The 21,504-nt window shown below is 42.0% G+C and overlaps 1 protein-coding gene across 1 annotated transcript in view; it reads right to left on the reverse strand.

The window, feature by feature from the left end:
* Positions 1–6,670: 6,670 nt before the first annotated feature.
* LOC124612662 (non-homologous end-joining factor 1-like) overlaps positions 6,671–21,504 on the reverse strand; it is a 146,824-nt gene continuing 131,990 nt past the window's right edge. Inside the window, exons 6-7 of the mRNA XM_047140984.1 lie at positions 7,164–7,328; positions 6,671–7,087 (exon numbers count right to left, since the gene is read on the reverse strand). Coding sequence (XP_046996940.1) covers positions 7,206–7,328 — 123 coding nt within the window. The 3' untranslated portion in view covers positions 6,671–7,087; positions 7,164–7,205. The remainder of the gene's footprint in view (positions 7,088–7,163; positions 7,329–21,504) is intronic.

The raw sequence follows: 21,504 nt of genomic DNA on the forward strand, positions 1-21,504 counted from the left end.
CCTCCATAAAATTCCTACGTAACTTCCTAAGTTGTTAGCCACCTGAGCCAACCCTGCACTAGGCTTCACAATGCTGGTGACCTGGTACTCACTCCCCAACACTTCCTGCAACCGCTGGCCTTCACCTCTACCATGCAAACTACCTAGCAGCAGAGCGTTCTTCTTTCTGTTAGACTTTGCAACTGACCTAGGCCTCCTAACTGCTGACGAATGCTGCATGTTCCCTACATCTACAGCTACAAGAGGCTTCTCTCCACTCAAACTGACAGTTGGGCAAATCTATTGCATATACGGAAAGCATAACAGTCTGAATACCACCTCCTCCTAGCTGCTTTCTTGTCAACTGCCAGTTCCCATTGCCCATGTGAGGATGGATGTGTGTGTGTGTGTGTGTGTGTGTGTGTGTGTGTGTGTGCGCGCGCGCGCAAGTGTATACCTGTCATTTTTTCCCCCTAAGGTAAGTCTTTCTGCTCCCGGGATTTGAATGATCCCTTACCCTCTCCCTTAAAACCCACACCCTTACATCTTTCCCTCTCCTTGCCTCTTTCCTGATGAAGCAACCTTGGGTTGCGAAAGCTTGAAATTTGTGTGTGTGGTTTTTATTGTCTCTATCCACATACCAACGCTTTCGTTTGGTAAGTTACAGCATCTTTGTTTTATATATTTGGTTTTACTGGATTTTTATTGCAGTTGTTTTCTTTCAAAGTTTGTCATCTGCAACTACATAGGACTTAATGTAGAACAGCTATTTACTTGAAAATTTTATGGTTGGGAGTGTTATGGTTGTGCCCACCATTAACTAATTATGTGGGGAAGGTGTGTGTGTGTGTGTGTGTGTGTGTGTGTGTGTGTGTGTGTGTGTGAGGGTTTTGTTTATTTAACTAGTGTCTGTGTTTGTAATTTGGTGATGGGTTTCTAGCTAGGTGTCTCCTTTATTTTTGTGATTAAGTTTCTCTACAGTGTTTGTATCATATTAATTTTCTATAGCTATTTCTTTGATTGTAATTAATTTTTATACTTATTATCAATGAGTGAAATTTTGTTCAGTCTGTGCAGCATATTTTGGAAACCGGCTAGTTTGTGTGCAATAAGATGATTAAAATATTTGTGAGTTGCTGTGCTTGTGGTGGTGACTTTCCTAAATATGGAGAATTGGTATTGATAGTGGTGTCTGTGTACTGTGAGGTCAAGGAAATTTAACATTTTGTCATTTTCTGTTTCTAAGGCGAATATTATTTTTGGGTGAACTGTGTTTATATCACTGTGGAGTTGTATGTGACTGGGTGTTTCATCCAGAAGACATACAATCTCATTTACCTAGCGGCACATATGTACTATTCTATATTTTTTGGGTCTTACTATTGTTTCAAATATTTTGTTTTCAATGTGATTGAGGAAGATGCTGGCTAGAAATCCAATGACTGGTGACCCCACGGGAAGCTCATCCTGCTGTGAGTAGAACTGGTTGTCAAATGAGAAACAGTTTTGCTCAGTGATTAGTTTTAGAATGTTACCTATTTCTTTTATGTGGGGTTTGGAAATGACTTCTGTTGTTCCACTTGACAATCCAAGCAAGTTTAAAAAAAAGTTGTGCATTTACATGGGAGCAACAGTCTATTGTGGATGTGGAAAACTTGCAGCTAGAAACGGTTTTCCAGAATTGATTTTGGAGTGTTTACACACAAACATTCATAATATATGTCTGTGTGTTTGACCAACTAGAAAGTGGTTTACGAAATCCAGTTTTGCGAGCTCCACGTAAACATAGCGAGTGTTAGCATTATACCAACTATTGAACTTTAGCTGACAGACATATGCACTTCTTTGTTATAAAACGCTAGGTCCCACAGCTGAGTACTATGTTCGATTATGTGGCATGTATCTTTAGACCATTCATCTTTCCACAGTTGGCATGGCATCAGAGCATAGAGTGCATTGATACATCATCATGTTCGTGCACTTTTTAGTTTGCAAACAGTTTCTTATGTGCATTATCTTTTCAAACTGGGCTTTGGCAGATATACCATAGCAATAAATGAAAATTGGTTACATTTTCAATATTTATACACAGTAAATAAAGCTATTTGAAACTGCTGCTGATAAAATAGTTCATCTGGATACAATTTGCTATGAAATAGTGTCTATAAGGTAGTATTGTGTTTTTGCATTTTGAAGCAGAATTCACATTTAACACAAAATGTGAATTTTTTTGATCCCTAATGAGAACTAACAAGTTATCTGTTTGCATGAATGGCCATCGCCAAACTGTGTGCAAGAGATACGGACCACCCAAGCAGAACATGCCACCCAACACGATACGCTTCCTTCAATGACTGCTACACAGCTTTCGCCATCTGGGTCCTTCCTACCAACACCAACTTCTCTGAATAGTGCAGGTGGGAACTAGGCATGGTAAAATCGACCAAACGACCAGTTAAAACCGATATCGGTATTTTAGTTCTCAATCACTGGTAATTTTTTGTATCTGTTTGGGCTTGATTATAATAGGATTTTCTTCATTTTAATAACTGGTTAAAAAACTGGTATATCATCATAGTAGCACTACTAAAGTTTTTCGTAAAAAAAAAAAAAAAAAAAAAAAAAAAAAAAAAAAAAAAAAAAGCGAACCTCACAAATAATGCTTATTCATAATATTGCTTTAAAATATTGGGTTACTATGGAAACTGGGAAAAATGTTTAGCACTATTTTAACAACACTGATAGTTAGAAACTTGAAATAACACATGATATACTGAAATGTTTCCGAAGTATCTCTGTGACAGTTTTGTCGAGTAATGCAATACAGTAGTTGGAGGATAGGTTTCTAATGTGAAAATGTCATTTTTTGATTGCCTATGCCTTTACTTGAAAATATCCCCCCTCCTTAAAATTGGCGTCCAGCTATACTGTGTATGCCTTGTGACTACTCCTTTTTGGCGTGCTGCTGAGTGCTGAAAATTCAACAATAGAGAACATCTCTCCCTACTACTAACTGAGAGGATTTTCTTCTTTCATAAACCATATATATATTAGAACTTTTTGCACTCAGGAAAGAACTTCAAACAATTCTCTGTCTACTTGACAAGTGTATCTCAAATACATCAGCAACAACCACAGCCACAGTTCTCAGCAGACCCTACTAACTTCAACTTCTTTTGTTCTGTGACTTTTTCATGCATTGTCACAGCCATCTTCTCCCACTGAGGCCGGCACAACTCCTAGGCAGGGGTTTGCTGCATGGAGAAAATATTAAGAACAGCAAGTGTGACCAAATGTGGGGTGCTGCCAGCAGCACCCCGTTCAGTAGCAATGCCATGTCCATTGCCATTCAGTTAACACGCACATGCAGAGAAACGCCACGATCAATACGTGTCTCCCACCTTCTAATGACATACAATAAATTTTATTCAGTAGTCAACGATCATCATTCAGTGATCCTAAATATTTTGCTCTGCTAGAAGGTAAGCATGTATGTGCAAATGCAAGATTTGCCCACACTTAGTCTGTCAGATAGTTACTCGCTGTCATCCTCAGACATCAGTTGTACTACAGAATGGAACCTTTCCTAGTTTGGAAGTATTTTATGAAATGCTGAAGCAATCAAGTACACTGCTTCATATGCTTTATAAGATTAAAAGGGGGAGGAGCCACAACAAGCCTGCAGCGACATATAAGAAGAAAACATGCACAACGTTCCTTGGAAGAGAAGGTAAATTTGATTCATACACCTACAATTTCATTGACTTACTATAAATTTGGGATAGTAACCCAACCCTTAATTTTGTGGTTGCTTCAGGATGAAAAATCTGTACCAATCAAAACTGATGATGCAGGGAAGTCAACACATTGTGACCTTTCGCTCTCACTATCTCCGCACCTGTCTCCACCTTTGCTGGAGACGAGACAGATTTCTGCCACGCTTCCACACAATATCTATCATGAACTGCTATTCCTTTAACTCCATTGCAATTTCTCAATATTTCTTCAAAGTCTTCATTTGTTACTTGAAGTAACAACAATAAAGAATCGAAAATCGATAATTTCAGAAACCGGGTGGTTTGAGTGGCTTCAACAGTCAGATTAAATTGGAGTGAAAAGAACTTGTGTTGCGAAAAACTAGTTGCTTCAGTGACAACCACCACCTCTAGCAGTAACTCTCCGATGACATCCTTCATTCCTGTTACCCCACTGGACTCAACCTCTATGAGACTCTCTCCTCCGTCTACTCATTTCCTACAACACCTGTCCCATACATCCTCCCACCACCACCTACTCCAGTTCAGTCACAAACATCACCTATCCCTTCAAAGGTAGTGCTACCTGTGAAACCAGTCATGTGGTCTACAAGCTAAGCTGCAACCGCTGTGCTGCATTCTATATAGGCATGATAACCAACAACCTGTCTGTCCGCATGAATGGCCATCGACAAACTGTGGCCGAGAAGCAAGTGGACCACCCTGTTGCTGAACACGCTGCCAAACATGATATCCTTCATTTCAATGACTGCTTCCTGTGCCAATGGATCCTTCCCACCAACACCAGCTTTTCTGAATTGCACAGGTGGGAACTTTCCCTGCAATACATCATACGTTCCCGTAACCCTCCTGGCCTCAACCTTCGTTAGTCACTGTCCTCACCCATCCAGCCCCTTCCCTTTTCCCATTCCAGCACTACACAGCTGCCATTCCACCACCACACCTAGTCTTCTGTTTCTCTCCTTTTCTGTTACTCCCCCCCCCCCCCCCCAGTCCTCAGTCTAACCTGCAGCATTTCTCTGTCTGCCAGCCCCACCATACTATCCCTCCCCCTCCCCACTCCAGCCCTCCTTGCGCCCACCAGCCTCCACTCCCATCACGCGCTGGTGCTGCTGCCCGCAGTGTGGTTTCAGCTGCCTGAGACTGCAGTCGTGTTTGTGTAAGCACGCACATGTGTGTGTATTGTTGACGAAGGCCTTAACGGCCGAAAGCTATAATTGTGAGAGTCTTTTTTGTCGTGGCTATCTGCGACTCAGCATCTCCGCTGTAAGGTGAGTGGCAACTTTTCTTCTCATAATATTGTTACTTATTCTTCTCCAGCACTACGCATGGCTTCTAGTCCGCCAACGTACTCACTGCCTTTTCCCCTCCTCTACTCTCCCTTTTGCATCCCCCCCCCCCTTCCCCCAACCACTCTAGACAGAAGCTCATGTCAGATGCGGTTGCAGCCTGCAGTCAGGCCACAGCAGTTGGAGACAGTAGCCATGAGCGCGAGCTTTGTGAATATGTGTTTGGTTTCTATTTCAGAAGGCCTTTTGGTCAAAAGCTTAAATGTCTAGCAGTCCCTTCATTGTGCCCATCTGTGACTCAAAGACTTCTCTATGTGGTGAATAGTAATATATGATTTTCATAATATTGTTGATATTCCATCCTGGACTTTCCATTGTTTGATTTTGCCGTACAGAATACATCATATATTTCATCTGTGCTCTGTGTTTTGGGTACACATTTCAATTCTGTATCTTGAGTCCTTAAACGATTTTCCCCTTTATTACATACTGTTTTCCCACTTTTGTATGATTGCATTCTGAAAACTAATGCCTTTGAACTTTTTGTGTGACTGCTATGAAAGCTTTTTAAGTAAAACAAAGTGTATAAACATTCTATTATCTTTATTCTCCATGTCTACATATTTATTTCTTAATGAAAAGAGCCCAATTTGTTGATACCATCACAGTAGAATGTTTGATTTTGTTGACGGAGCCACAACCTCACCTCTGCATGCACCACTTCATCACTATCAAAGTAATTTTTGTTGGAGCTGTTCTTTAAGTTTAGGAAACAGATGAAAAATCAGATGGAGCTAAGTAGGCACTATATGGAGGATAATCAATGACAGTGAACCGAAAGCGTTGGGTTATTGTAGAGCTCGTGTGTGGTCTGGTAGAGAGGGTGCTCGATGTGTGCACAAAATCTTTGAATTCAAAATTTGATTGCATCACACTGTTTCTCACTCACCAACATAGTTATGTTACTCACCACCATGATACATGCTACAAGTCGGAACCCTCTAGTGACAGAGGGTTGCAGCTTCCATCAGCAAATGGGGGGAAATTAACCAAATAATAGGCGTTACATGTAACACTTCAATCAATGTTGAGAACAGAATAAAAAATTCAGAGACATTACTTTTCAGCACATCGCTTTAGTTATTTATGTAAATCGTGAAAAGTGCTCCTAACATAGTATGCATAATTTTGAAGAAATTTTCCAAATGAGAAGTTACTTTGTGAAATACTGTTTCTTACAGACAAGATTATTACCTCATTTTTTGTTTCAGCGCAGGCAACCTTAATTCATTCACCATCTCATAAAGAATGGATTGTATGATATTTTGGAGCTAAAAATTCTGTCTTCACAATCTTATGCATTGTGTGCTAATTTAAGAATGAAACTATTATGCCTTCAGAGATTACCACCCTTCCACAAATTTGAATTAGCATACAACCTGTCTTGGTCTATATCACAGATGTCCCATTTAAAACTTTAGACCAATCATTGTAACCAGCTTTTTTTTAAAGTTCTATATTTCGTTAATTCCTTATAGGATTCAGTATTTCTGTACACAAATTTTACTGTTTAAGCAGACTGAGATTTATTAGACAACAAAAAATACAGCACAACATAAAACAAAATAAAATTTAATCATTTATTTTCTAATTAAAATACATAAAAAAATCAGAGTTTCATACATGACCAATTAAAATTCCTGTTTTTAAAAGTTTGAGTTATGGTATTTGTATACTAAATTGTTGATTAGAAAAAAATCACTAATCATCAAACAGCAGCCTTGTTCTTTGCCACTAAACCACACATATATATAATGTTCAAGCAATAAAAATAAAAAAAATTGCTTTATTTAAAAAAGATTGTTACCATTAAAATAAAATCTATCAGCATATGAAAATGGATTCAAGTTACTCTCTTTTTCATCAACATAAAAACAATCACCCAGATATTTAATTGTCTTTGGCACCATGATCACAAATGATTATATAGCTACAAAGGCATCATTTTTGTCTTCACCCTCACCAGTTTTCGTGGACCGCAGCCTGTAAAATTATTATGCCTTAAATATGAAATATTAAGAGGAAGGTTTTGCCAAAAGTTATATTTATTAAGACTTACCTTTACACAATATATAATGGTAGTTTGAAAATGCAAATCAAATTACAAAGGAAGTTTTCTTTTCAACACTTTCTTTTGTGTCATCCCAACACTCAAATTGTTAATTGAGGAGTCCTTTTCACGTTTTATTTGCAACTCACGATGTGTTTCAGTCAAATCAGCTGCCTGTAGACAAAAATAACATTGCCATCTTTTTAACTTTCCATAACTTCTTGTACACAAAATCCAGTTACATTTATTTATGATGCTACAATATTGCAGGGAGGAGGGGAATAGGGTTAACTGTAAGATCTATTGCTAGTAAAATCATGATCTCCGCACACTACTGTCAAAATGAACAGTTGATACTCTGTGTGTGTCTAAGGACAGTAACTTGCAGAGCTGTCAGTATGCATCATGTTACTGCTCTTGGGAAACAAATTATCAATCAATAATTATGAACACTACATGTGATGAACAACAGCAGAGATGCACTAGGAAATTAGTGGAACCACAATGTTTTATTGTTTTTCTACATGACAAACAGCTCTAGGAGGAGGCACACATAATCAGTTACAAGAAATAGTAGGGTTTAAAGCCAAAAGTTCCTTCATCCAGGGAAAGTGGGAGGGGTTGCAGGAAATTACGTTAATGAATGATCGACTAAGGTAATCAGCCCAAATTGTTGATCAAACAAGGTAGAATATAAAGGAATTTCAAGATAAAAAACTGGCCTGATAAGGGAAAAAAGTGCTCAAGCTTCCAATTTAACAACCCCTACCTCTGCCAAAACTGCACATGCTTGTGATGCCGTAAGTTGAGCACTTTCCACAAAATGTGTTTCATCACTGGGAAGTCCACAGAGAGTACAGGTAACACATGAAATGATGAACAAGCCAGACTATTAGAATGTGAAACAGTTTTCTCAAATTGGCAATTCACTAAAAACATCTGTTGCAAGCATCGCAAACTAGTGTTTTGTCTTGTTGTACAGGAGTAGCTATGTTGGGAAGGGCGCACTATTCTCAATCTCGTTAGGGTGACTTCTTTTCGTATGAGTTGCTGGGAGGATGTTTGCCAGAACCTTCCTTCTCAAAACCAAGATGTGAACTTTGAAAGTTTCTTAGGCCATGTGCCACATTGTTCATTCTCTTTGACTCACATGTACTGTGGTACACAGCACAATGAAGTGTCTTTCTGTAGGTTTTTGTAAATGGAAGCAAGTTCCCTGAATGTTTGAGTATTTTCTCTTATTCATTGGTTCTATGTGATAATCTGAACAGCACTCACAGAATTGGAGCAGATTATATCTTATTCCATTGATTGTTCTAAATGATTAATGGAAAATCTCATATAAAGATGTGAAACAAATACTAACAAAGTTATAGAGGGGCTGGCCAGTACTTACCTCAGCTCAGTACAGCCGATAGATGCACATAAAACAGAACCGAAAATTTACGTTCCTAGCTTTCGGAACAAATGTTCCTTCATCGGGGAGGAGAGAGGGGAAAGAAAGGGAAGAAGGGAAAGGAGATTCAGTTACTCACAACCCAGGTTATGAAGCAACAGGGAAAGGAAAATAGGGAGGGTAGCAAGGATGGAGGCATGGTTGTCAGAGGGAAGCCAAAGATATTCTACTGTAAGTACTGTGCCAGCTTCAAACCAAAGAGGATGCATACAGAAGTAAAGAGGTATATAGTATAAAGATAAACACAACTATGTAGGATGAAAAGATGCGTGAATGGCTAAAGAGGAAAGGGAAAGAGGATAAGACTGAAGAGTAAATGGGAGTGAGGTTGTTTAACGTAGGTTCAGTCCAGGGAGATGGCGGGATGAAAGGATGTGTTGGAGTGCAAGTTCCCATCTACGCAGTTCAGAGGGACTGGTGTTGGGCGGGAGAAGCCAAATGGCACATACAGTGTAGCAGGTTCCTAGGTCCCTAGAATTATGCTGGAGGGCATGCTCCGCTACTGGGTATTGGACATCTCCTAGGCGGACAGTTCGTCTGTGTCCGTTCATGCGCTCAGCCAGTTTAGTTGTTGTCATGCCGATGTAAAAGGCTGTGCAGTGCAGGCATGTCAGTTGATAAATGACATGTGTAGTTTCACACGTGGCCCTGCCTTGAATTGCGTATGTTTTACCAGTAGCGGGGCTGGAGTAGGTGGTTGTGGGGGGATGCATGGGGCAGGTTTTGCAGTGGGGTCGGTTACAGGGGTAGGAACTGCTGGGTAGAGAAGGTAGTCTGGGAATATTGTAGGGTTTAACAAGGATGTTACGGAGGTTAGGGGGGCGACGAAAGGCAACTCTGGGTGGTGTGGGGAGAATTTTGTCAAGGGATAATCTCATTTCAGGGGTTGACTTGAGAAAGTCATATCCCTGGCGGAGTAATTTGTTGATGTTTTTGAGGCTAGGATAATATTGGGTGACAAGGGGGATGCTTCTGTGTGGTCTGGGGGTAGGAACATTGTTGTTGGACGGGGAGGAATGTATTGCTCGGGAAATCTGTTTGTGGACAAGGTCTGCAGGATAGTTGCGGGAGAGGAAAGCACTGGTAAGGTTATTGGTGTAATTGTTGAGGGATTCGTCACTGGAGCAGATACGTTTGCCACGAATACCTAGGCTGTAGGGAAGGGAGCATTTGATGTGGAAAGGATGGTACTGTTGTTTGTTTGTGGGTTTGATATGGACAGAGGTGTGGATGTGAGCTTCAATAAGATGAAGGTCAACATCCAGGAAGGTGGCTTGGGTTTTGGAGAAGGACCAGGTGGAATTCAGATTCGAAAAGGAGTTGAGGTTATGGAGGAAATTAAGGAGTGTTTCTTCACCATGAGTCCAGACCACAAAGATGTCATCTATAAACCTATACCAGGTCAGGGGAAGCAGCTGTTGGGTCTTCAGGAAAGCCTCCTCCATGCGGCCCATGAAGAGGTTGGCATAGGACGGAGCCATCCTGGTTCCCATGGCCGTTCCCCTGATTTGTTTGTAGGTCTGGCCTTCAAAAGTGAAGTAATTATGGGTGAGGATGAAGTTGGTAAGTGTGATAAGGAACGAGGTTTTTGGAAGATCTTCGGGTGGGCGTTGGGAGAGGTAGTGCTCAAGGGCAGAGAGACCATGGGTATGTGGGATGTTTGTGTAAAGGGATGTAGCATCTATGGTGACAAGAAAGGTTTCAGGTGGGAGAGGGGTGGGAATGGATTTGAGGCGTTCTAGGAAGTGGTTTGTGTCTTAGATGTAGGATGGGAGTCTGCGGCTGATAGGTTGGAGGTGCTGGTCTACCAGAGCTGAGATACGTTCGGTTGGGGCTTTGAAGCCTGCTACAATGGGACGGCCAGGATGGTTCTCTTTGTGGATTTTGGGTAATAGGTAGAAGGTAGGGGTACGTGGCTCAGGTGGAGTGAGTAAGTCTATGGAAGCCGTTGGTGAGGCCTTGTGAGGGACCTGGGATTTTTAGGATTTTTTTCAGCTCAGTCTGGATGGAGGGAATGAGATCCTGGGTAACAGCTTTGTAGGTTGAGGCGTCGGAGAGTTGACGCAGTCCTTCTGCCACATACTCCACACGGTCAAGTACAACAGTTGTGGAGCCTTTATCCGCCGGGAGGATGACAATAGAGCGGTCTATTTTCAACTCCTTAATGGCACGGGATTCAGCTGGGGTGATGTTGGGGGTTGTCGGGATTTTCTTCAAGAAGGACTGGGAGGAAACACTGGATGTGAGGAATTCCTGCAATGTCTGCAAGGGATGGTTTTGGGGGAGGGGAGGAGGATCCCTTTGAGAAGGCAGTCGGAACTGTTCTAGACAGGGTTCAACATTGGGTCTAGTATTTGGGGGCTGTGTTTGGGTAGTGAAGTGATATTTCCAGTTGAGGTTCCGGGTGAATGAGAGGAGATCTTTAACCAGGGCAGTGTGGACTTCCAGAACATTCAATCCTTAGCCCTTACCCAACTTGTCCTGAATCTCTACACTACTTCATGTAACCACCACTCCCAACAGCTCCTATCTCTCTTCAAAGTCCTCCACCTCTCAAACCCTTGCTTGGAGAACACACTCAGGAACGTCATCCTAGAAGCCAGCTGCAAACTTGAGTTCCATGCCACACACCACCTGAAAAAACTATCCACAGTGCTAGTGCAACACCTAAGAAGTGGGGTCCCTCTCCCTATCCCTCACAAACACCAACCACAACAGAACCTTCAACAAACCCCCCTCATAGCCAACAAACCTAGCCTAGCCACCCTACTCAATCTCCCCATCCCAGCACATACCCCACACAGACCAAATCTCAACTATAACCACAGTCAAATGCCACATATCACCAGTCCCAATTCAGTCCTAAACCTCTCATCCAGATCCCTCTCTTCTCCAGAGACATCTGTTCTATCAAAAGGCTTAACCTTTAGCCCCACGCCTAAATTCAACCACACTGCCCTGGTTAAAGATCTCCTCTCATTCACCCGGAACCTCAACTGGAAATATCACTTCACTACCCAAACACAGCCCCCAAATACTAGACCCAATGTTGAACCCTGTCTAGAACAGTTCCGACTGCCTTCTCAAAGGGATCCTCCTCCCCTCCCCCAAAACCATCCCTTGCAGACATTTCAGGAATTCCTCACATCCAGTGTTTCCTCCCAGTCCTTCTTGAAGAAAATCCCGACAACCCCCAACATCACCCCAGCTGAATCCCGTGCCATTAAGGAGTTGAAAATAGACCGCTCTATTGTCATCCTCCCGGCGGATAAAGGCTCCACAACTGTTGTACTTGACCGTGTGGAGTATGTGGCAGAAGGACTGCGTCAACTCTCCGACACCTCAACCTACAAAGCTGTTACCCAGGATCTCATTCCCTCCATCCAGACTGAGCTGAAAAAAATCCTAAAAATCCCAGGTCCCTCACAAGGCCTCACCAACGGCTTCCATAGACTTACTCACTCCACCTGAGCCACGTACCCCTACCTTCTACCTATTACCCAAAATCCACAAAGAGAACCATCCTGGCCGTCCCATTGTAGCAGGCTTCAAAGCCCCAACCGAACGTATCTCAGCTCTGGTAGACCAGCACCTCCAACCTATCACCCGCAGACTCCCATCCAACATCTAAGACACAAACCACTTCCTAGAACGCCTCAAATCCATTCTCACCCCTCTCCCACCTGAAACCTTTCTTGTCACCATAGATGCTACATCCCTTTACACAAACATCCCACATACCCATGGTCTCTCTGCCCTTGAGCACTACCTCTCCCAACGCCCACCCGAAGATCTTCCAAAAACCTCGTTCCTTATCACACTTACCAACTTCATCCTCACCCATAATTACTTCACTTTTGAAGGCCAGACCTACAAACAAATCAGGGGAACGGCCATGGGAACCAGGATGGCTCCGTCCTATGCCAACCTCTTCATGGGCCGCATGGAGGAGGCTTTCCTGAAGACCCAACAGCTGCTTCCCCTGACCTGGTATAGGTTTATAGATGACATCTTTGTGGTCTGGACTCATGGTGAAGAAACACTCCTTAATTTCCTCCATAACCTCAACTCCTTTTCGAATCTGAATTTCACCTGGTCCTTCTCCAAAACCCAAGCCACCTTCCTGGATGTTGACCTTCATCTTATTGAAGCTCACATCCACACCTCTGTCCATATCAAACCCACAAACAAACAACAGTACCATCCTTTCCACATCAAATGCTCCCTTCCCTACAGCCTAGGTATTCGTGGCAAACGTATCTGCTCCAGTGACGAATCCCTCAACAATTACACCAATAACCTTACCAGTGCTTTCCTCTCCCGCAACTATCCTGCAGACCTTGTCCACAAACAGATTTCCAGAGCAATACATTCCTCCCCGTCCAACAACAATGTTCCTACCCCCAGACCACACAGAAGCATCCCCCTTGTCACCCAATATTATCCTAGCCTCAAAAACATCAACAAATTACTCCGCCAGGGATATGACTTTCTCAAGTCAACCCCTGAAATGAGATTATCCCTTGACAAAATTCTCCCCACACCACCCAGAGTTGCCTTTCGTCGCCCCCCTAACCTCCGTAACATCCTTGTTAAACCCTACAATATTCCCAGACTACCTTCTCTACCCAGCGGTTCCTACCCCTGTAACCGACCCCACTGCAAAACCTGCCCCATGCATCCCCCCACAACCACCTACTCCAGCCCCGCTACTGGTAAAACATACGCAATTCAAGGCAGGGCCACGTGTGAAACTACACATGTCATTTATCAACTGACATGCCTGCACTGCACAGCCTTTTACATCGGCATGACAACAACTAAACTGGCTGAGCGCATGAACGGACACAGACGAACTGTCCGCCTAGGAGATGTCCAATACCCAGTAGCGGAGCATGCCCTCCAGCATAATTCTAGGGACCTAGGAACCTGCTACACTGTATGTGCCATTTGGCTTCTCCCGCCCAACACCAGTCCCTCTGAACTGCGTAGATGGGAACTTGCACTCCAACACATCCTTTCATCCCGCCATCTCCCTGGACTGAACCTACGTTAAACAACCTCACTCCCATTTACTCTTCAGTCTTATCCTCTTTCCCTTTCCTCTTTAGCCATTCACGCATCTTTTCATCCTACATAGTTGTGTTTATCTTTATACTATATACCTCTTTACTTCTGTATGCATCCTCTTTGGTTTGAAGCTGGCACAGTACTTACAGTAGAATATCTTTGGCTTCCCTCTGACAACCATGCCTCCATCCTTGCTACCCTCCCTATTTTCCTTTCCCTGTTGCTTCATAACCTGGGTTGTGAGTAACTGAATCTCCTTTCCCTTCTTCCCTTTCTTTCCCCTCTCTCCTCCCCGATGAAGGAACATTTGTTCCGAAAGCTAGGAACGTAAATTTTCGGTTCTGTTTTATGTGCATCTATCGGCTGTACTGAGCTGAGGTAAGTACTGGCCATCCCCTCTATAACTCCATTGATTGCTCCTCATTTGCTCCATTGCCCTTAGGATTGTGTACATTTCTGCACTGATAACAGTAATAATCTACTTGTACACAAATCCCAAAGGCACAATGTGGAAAAATGAATAACATCCAGTGGTACCCAACTCTTCAGACCACCCAGAGTGAACTACGATTGCTACATTGTGGTCATCTAAATGAGAGTAAAATTTCGGTTAGGAAAATAAATAATATAAGTCTTCACGTACTCTATAAATTTTATACTCATCCTGGGCCTCATCTGTAACCAGAATGGAAAACTTGCTCCAACCACATAATGAAACATTTAATAAAATTTCAATACTTACACTCCAGAGTTGTTTCCTCCCTCTAGTTGCAAATGGCTTGATTGCTCCACAGAACAACTGCCTGAACCATTGGATGGGATTTGGAATACAAAAATCCATATTAACCTGGCTTTAATTTATTTAAGCAGTGTTAGATTGTCAAATGTAAGGTTGAAAGCAGCAACCCCCACCCCCCCTCCCCCTTTATGATGATACTGCTGCTGCTGCTCTGATAGTAAGATGTCCATGGCATCACTGTATGTTGCTAAAATAAAGCATGCATTATTACACTACAATGGAACATGTTTAAGGGGCTCCGGAAAGGCTCAAAATCATGAAAAGTTCAATTTTTACTTTTTTGCGTTTTCTGAATCTGCAGACCTTAACCTTTTAATAGATATATAATTTATTCAATTCCGAAGACTACAACTATTTTTAATTTTTTTTTGAAATGTGTTCTACATGGGCGTGACCCACTGTGGCGCTGTTAAACTGCTGTCAAATGGTGTTATTATTAACGTCCGTGTTCATCAGGTACATTTTAGTGATGTGAGATAAAGTATGTGTTGTGGCTAACCTGTGATGGTTCAATACAGGGTGATTCAAAAAGAATACCACAACTTTAGGAATTTAAAACTCTGCAACGACAAAAGGCAGAGCTAAGCACTATCTGTCGACGAATTAAGGGAGCTATAAAGTTTCATTTAGTTGTACATTTGTTCTCCATTTCAGCCAATAAAGTTTTTGGTCCCTTTTTCTTCGAAGGTGCTACTGTAACTGGACTACAGTATCTGGAGATGTTAGAGAATTGGCTGTTCCCTCTGCTCGAACAAGAAGCACAACAATTCATATTTCAGCAGGATGGAGTGCCACCACATTGGCACTTATCTGTCCGTAACTACCTGAACGTCAACTACCCGAGGCGATGGATCGGCCGCCAGGCAGCCTGTGACAGAGCACTTCATCACTGGCCTCCAAGAAGCCCTGATCTTACCCCCTGCGATTTTTTCTTATGGGGGTATGTTAAGGATATGGTGTTTCGGCCACCTCTCCCAGCCACCATTGATGATTTGAAACGAGAAATAACAGCAGCTATCCAAACTGTTACGCCTGATATGCTACAGAGAGTGTGGAACGAGTTGGAGTATCAGGTTGATATTGCTCGTGTGTCTGGAGGGGGCCATATTGAACATCTGGAGGGGGCCATATTGAACATCTCTGAACTTGTTTTTGAGTGAAAAAAAAAACCCTTTTTAAATACTTTTTGTAATGATGTATAACAGAAGGTTACATTATGTTTCTTTCATTAAATACACATTTTTAAAGTTGTGGTATTCTTTTTGAATCACCCTGTATATATCGCTGGTGTGATTGTCGATTGTTTCATGTTTATTTACTCTGTCGTTATCTCGAAAATATTCGTAATTAATTCTGTTTCTTGAGTCTCTGTTTTGTTGAAGTATAATAATGAGTAAAAGTAAAGTTATTAGAAATCCTCTGAAGGCTTTTAAGAAAAGGAGAAATGTTGGAAAGCCAAAGGTATGTGTTATTACTGTAAACAATAAAGACGATAACCAAGTGAGTGAACCTAACCTCTCAAGTACACCTGCCCATAGCAGTCAAAGTGGGAAAGAAAATACTTCACAGAAGAAGCTTGGTTCAATGAGTGAAAACTATGAATGTTTTATGGGCGAATCGGATGTGAATGAAATATTTGATATGTCGGTTCTCAAAGGAATTTTTTCAAACTGTGTAAGATGTATTCATTGTAGTGAAGTTGGTCTGGAACTCTCCATAATAAAGCACGTAGTACTTGCTAGTGAAATACAACTGAAATGTGATAAGTGTTCATACATGAGCACCTTTTGGAACAGTGTTGCAGTAACTGCAACTGAAGAAAATGGTAGCAAAATCTACGAACACAACAACGAGCGATGCTTGCTTTAGACAGCCTTGGACCTGGAATGCACTAAAAAGTTAATCCAATCTTTGTCGCTCGATTCCCAAAACTTTTATTTTCTCATACTAATTACATGTTTTCTAAGGATCTTCCAAACATATTTGTTTCAAACTTTCAGTAAATGTTACACAGTACCTTCTGCATAATTTAACACAGCCTTTTTCCAAAAAACTGTATATTTTTGAAGATATAAATAAAAAATTGCAAAAAAAATGTTGTGAATTTTCATTACAATTGAAAAAAAAATCATCTTTAATAACTGAACTAAAATTTTGTAAAATCCCTATGTTAAGTTGTAGCCCATATTCCAATAAATAATCTGTAAAAAGTTCAACTTCCTACCTCAAATACTTTGTGAGGAAAGATGTAATTTATAAGCGTTATTTTAACATTGCAAGTATAGGGCGTTCCGGAGCCCCTTAAGGAAGATGTAAGCCTACTGAGATGTAACAGCTTCAATTGAAAGGGCTTCATTTTGAAGTCTTTTCACAAATTTTAAAATTCCCATCATGACCCTCTGTACCTTTATGTATGTAAAATGGAGATACTTTCTCAAATCACCCATTATTTCACTTTATAACTAGAAACAATAGTTTGAGGAGTGAAGGTAACATTTCACTGAATAGTATAGGTGCTGTGTTGTCAAAAGGCTTATAAACAAGACAGACCTTAGTGCATTTTATGATATATCCTCTTTCAGAGCTGCTGTCCTCGATCTCTGATAGCCATTACCCCATGCCCTCTGAATCTCTGCCCAATGACCATAACTCATCTTGCATCCACAACCTTCAGTCCAGAGACGGGTTTGATGCAGCTCTCCATGCAACTCTATCCTGTGCAAGCTTCTTCGTCTCCCAGTACCTACTGCAACCTACATCCTTCTGAATCTGTTTAGTGTATTCATCTCTTGGTCTCCCTCTTCGATTTTTACCCTCCACACTGCCCTCCAATACTAAATTAGTGATCCCTTGATGCCTCACAATATCTAATCTTCAGATCTTTTTATATATAAAATTGAAATGTGCACGTATCTACACTACTGGCCATTAAAATTGCTACACCAAGAAGAAATGCAGATGACAAACCGGTATTCGTTGGACAAATATATTATACTAGAACTGACATGTGATTACATTTTCACGCAATTTGAGTGCATATATCCTGAGAAATAAATACCCAGAACAACCACCTCTTGCCTAATAACGGCCGTGATACACCTGAGCAATGAGTCAAACAGAGCTTGGATGGCGTGTACAGGTACAGCTGCCCACGCAGCTTCAACACGATACCACAGTTCATCAAGAGTAGCGACTGGCGTATTGTGACGAGCCAGTTGCTGGGCCACCATTGACCAGACGTTTTCAATTGGTGAGAGATCTGGAGAATGTGCTGGCCAGGGCAGCAGTCGAACATTTTCTGTATACAGAAAGGCCCGTAAAGGACCTGCAACATGCGGTCGTGCATTATCCTGCCAAAATGTAGGGCTTCGCAGTGATCGAATGAAGGGTAGAGCCACGGCTCGTAACACATCTGTAATGTAACATCCACTATTCAAAGAGCTATCAATGTGAACACGAGGTGACCGAGATGTGTAACCAATGGCACCCTATACCATCACGTCGGGTGATACGCCAGTATGGTGATGACGAATATATGCTTCCAACGTGCGTTTACGGCGATGTCACCAAACACGGATGCGACCATCATGATGCTGTAAACAGAACCTAGATTCATCCAAAAAAATGACGTTTTGCCATTCGTGCAGCCAGATTTGTTGTTGAGTACATCATCGCAGGTGCTCCTGTCTGTGATGCAGTGTCAAGGGTAACTGCAGCCATGGTCTCCGAGCTGATAGTCCATACTGCTGCAAATGTCGTCAAACTGTTCATGCAGATGGTTGTTGTCTTGCAAACGTCCCCATCTGTTGACTCAGGGATCGAGACGTGGCTGCACGATCAGTTACAGTCATGCGGATAAGATGCCTGTCATCTCGACTGCTAATGATACGAGGTCGTTGGGAACCATCATGGCGTTCCGTATTACCCTCCTGAACCCACCGATTCCATATTCTGCTAAAAGTCATTGTATCTCGACCGACGCGAGCAGCAATGTCGCGATACAATAAACCGCAATCGCGATAGGCTACAATCCAATCTTTATCAAAGTCGGAAATGTTATGGTACACATTTCTCCTCCTTACATGAGCATCACAACAATGTTTCACCAGGCAATGCCGGTCAACTGCTGTTTGTGTATGAGAAATCGGTTGTACACATTCCTCATGTCAGCACGTTGTAGGTGTTGCCACCGGCGCCAACCTTGTGTGAATGCTCTGAAAAGTAAATCATTTGCATATGACAGCATCTTCTTCCTGTCGGTTAAATTTCGCGCCTGTAGCACGTCATCTTCGTGGTGTAGCAATTTTAATGGCCAGTAGTATATAATCAAGAGCAGCTCATTCATATTTTTTAAGAAAGAAAAGCATTTACATAGAAACCATTTAATCTTTTATCTATGTATCCAATGTAAACAAACATACCTGTAACACTTACGACATCTTTGGAGAGACAGTGTAAATGTAATGTGCAGTAACAGACTTTCTACACCTCTACCATCCCTCTAAGTACAACACACTGTCAGAAATTCATGTTTTATAACTTCTGAAGTGCTTTTCCTAAATAAACAACTTTTGTCATGAGCAAAAGACACAAAATACAAAGGGTGTCAAAAAATAAACAGAATAATTTTTTTGCATTTTAATGCGCCCGGACTTGAAATTGGTGTTGGCAGAACCAGAGGTCTGACCTTGAGTGACATAATACCATACGCGTTAGTTGCCTGGCAGCATGCAGTTGGAAGGAAGCAGGGAAAGTGTACAGGCGTGTTTACTGTACACAACGTGCATCTCAAGTTGCAGCAGTGCGTGTCAGTTAGATTTTTTTGTTGTTCTTGATAAAACTCCATCAGAAACATTGGAAATGTTTCAGCAGGCCTAAAAGAGCACACCATGGGGAAAACAAAAGTTTATGAGTGGCATAAACAATTTTGGGTGGTTAAAGTGGCCCTGTGGATGCTCAACACCCCAGAAGGCCCTAAACTTCGAAGACTGAAACTAACGTGAACACAACTGATGTCATGTTGCAGGAAGACCATCACTTATCGTTAACAAAGATTGTAGAGTTTATGAATATATTCTAAGGATAAGCTGAAGGCATTATATGAAATATTCTAGGGTACGGAAAAGATACAGCAAAGTAGGCGCCTCATGTGATCAATGAGGAACAGAAGGCTCACCGTGTGATGGTGTGTCAACAATGGAAGGGAAGACTTCGGTTTCATCATTGTGACCCAGAGATAAAACATGACAGTGCCCAATGGAAACATCCTCCAAGTCCAAGACCCAAAATGGGTCTTGTCTTTTCGATAAGCAAGGCATTGTGTATGATCATGTGGTGGACAAGGCATTGTGTATGATCACGTGGTGGATGAGCAACATACTGTTACCGTGGCTTACTACTGTGAGGCATTGAAGGGACCATAAGGAGGAAACTGCAACAAAAAGGCCACATCTTTCTCAAATAGGATGGATCACGGGATGGAGCCTTCATCAGGATAATGCACTGGGTCATCGCACCATCAAGACTCGAGAAACAGACACTGAAATAGGCACTGAGGTGAAACCACATCCACCTTATTCACTAGATGCAGTTCCCTGTGACTTCCACCTATTTCCTGCGGTGGAAAAAGAGCTTTGGGGTCGTTATTTTCAGAGTGATTGAGAGCTAAACTTTTCAGATTTCGGGTGTGTTCAACTTACTATTAAAATGGGACATCAGGGAGTGTTTTGTGCTGGACTGAATTATTGTATTGTGTCTGCAGGAGATTACTTTGAAGGTCTGTAATGGAATTTGAATAAAGGTGAGCAGTATTTTCCACGACATACGTAATTCTGCTTTTTTTTTAGTCATCCCCTCATAACCTACACCGCCCTTGGTCTGGAACTGTGAAAACACGTCTCCACCTAAATATACAGGTGTGAACCATTGAAATGTGTAGTGGCAAAATAAACAAGTGACTTATGCAGAAACTGTTTTATTTGTATTTATTAACAGTCACAGGCCTCATAATGCCGTCCCTTATGGACGAAATATTCAAATGTGTCATAGGGTGCTGCCCTCCATTCAATCATGACCTGACCGTTTGATTACTCTTGCACAGAAACAAATCCATACAATGGAGGGAGGAGGAGCTGTTGTAGAACAGTGGTGCTAGACGAGAAGCCCCAATCACTTCGCACTATGCAGTGTGTATGAGGGCTGAAGGGTTTGTGTTGATGTTTGTATCATCCTTATGGTGTGGAGGGGTCAACAATCAAATATAGTGGTAGCTGAATCAAGTTTGTGGTAATATAGACACGGAAGCATTCACCGTACCCCAAATATCTAGTAACCCAAGATTTCTCAAACATATACCTATATAGAGGACTAGCCACATTCCTTTGCCTTCTAGTATGACCCTGGAACTGTGTAGTTTATCAAATGCTACAGATACACTGAAGAGCCAAACAAACTGATACATCTGCCTAATGTCTTATAGGGCCTTGCAAGCACACAGAAGTGCCGCAATAAGACGTGGCATGAGTTGAGTAATGTGTGTAGTGCTAGAGGGAATTGACATCATGAATCCTGCAGGGCTGTCTATAAATGAGTAAGAATATGAGGGAGTGGAGATCTCTTATGAACTGCACGCTGCAAGGCATCCCAGATATGCTCAATAATGTTCATGTCTATGGAGTTTGGCAGCCAGCGGAAGTATTTAAACCCAAAAGAGTGCTCCTGGAGCCACTCTGTAGCAATTCTGGATGTGTTGGTGTCGCATTGTCCTGCTGAAATTGCCCAAGTCTGTCGGAATGCACAATGGGCATGCATGGATGCAGGTGATCACACAGGATGCTTACTATGTGTCACTTGTCAGAGATGTACCTAGACGTATGAGGAGCCCCATCACATATCACTTCAACTGCACATGCCCCACACCATTACAGGGCCTCCACTAGCTTGAGCAGGCCCTGCTGACATGCAGGGACCACGGATTCATGAGGTTGTCTCCGTACCCGTAAACAGCCATCTGCTCATACAATATG

This window comes from Schistocerca americana, chromosome 4, assembly GCF_021461395.2.
Source record: "Schistocerca americana isolate TAMUIC-IGC-003095 chromosome 4, iqSchAmer2.1, whole genome shotgun sequence".
In the NCBI taxonomy this organism is placed as follows: domain Eukaryota; kingdom Metazoa; phylum Arthropoda; class Insecta; order Orthoptera; family Acrididae; genus Schistocerca; species Schistocerca americana.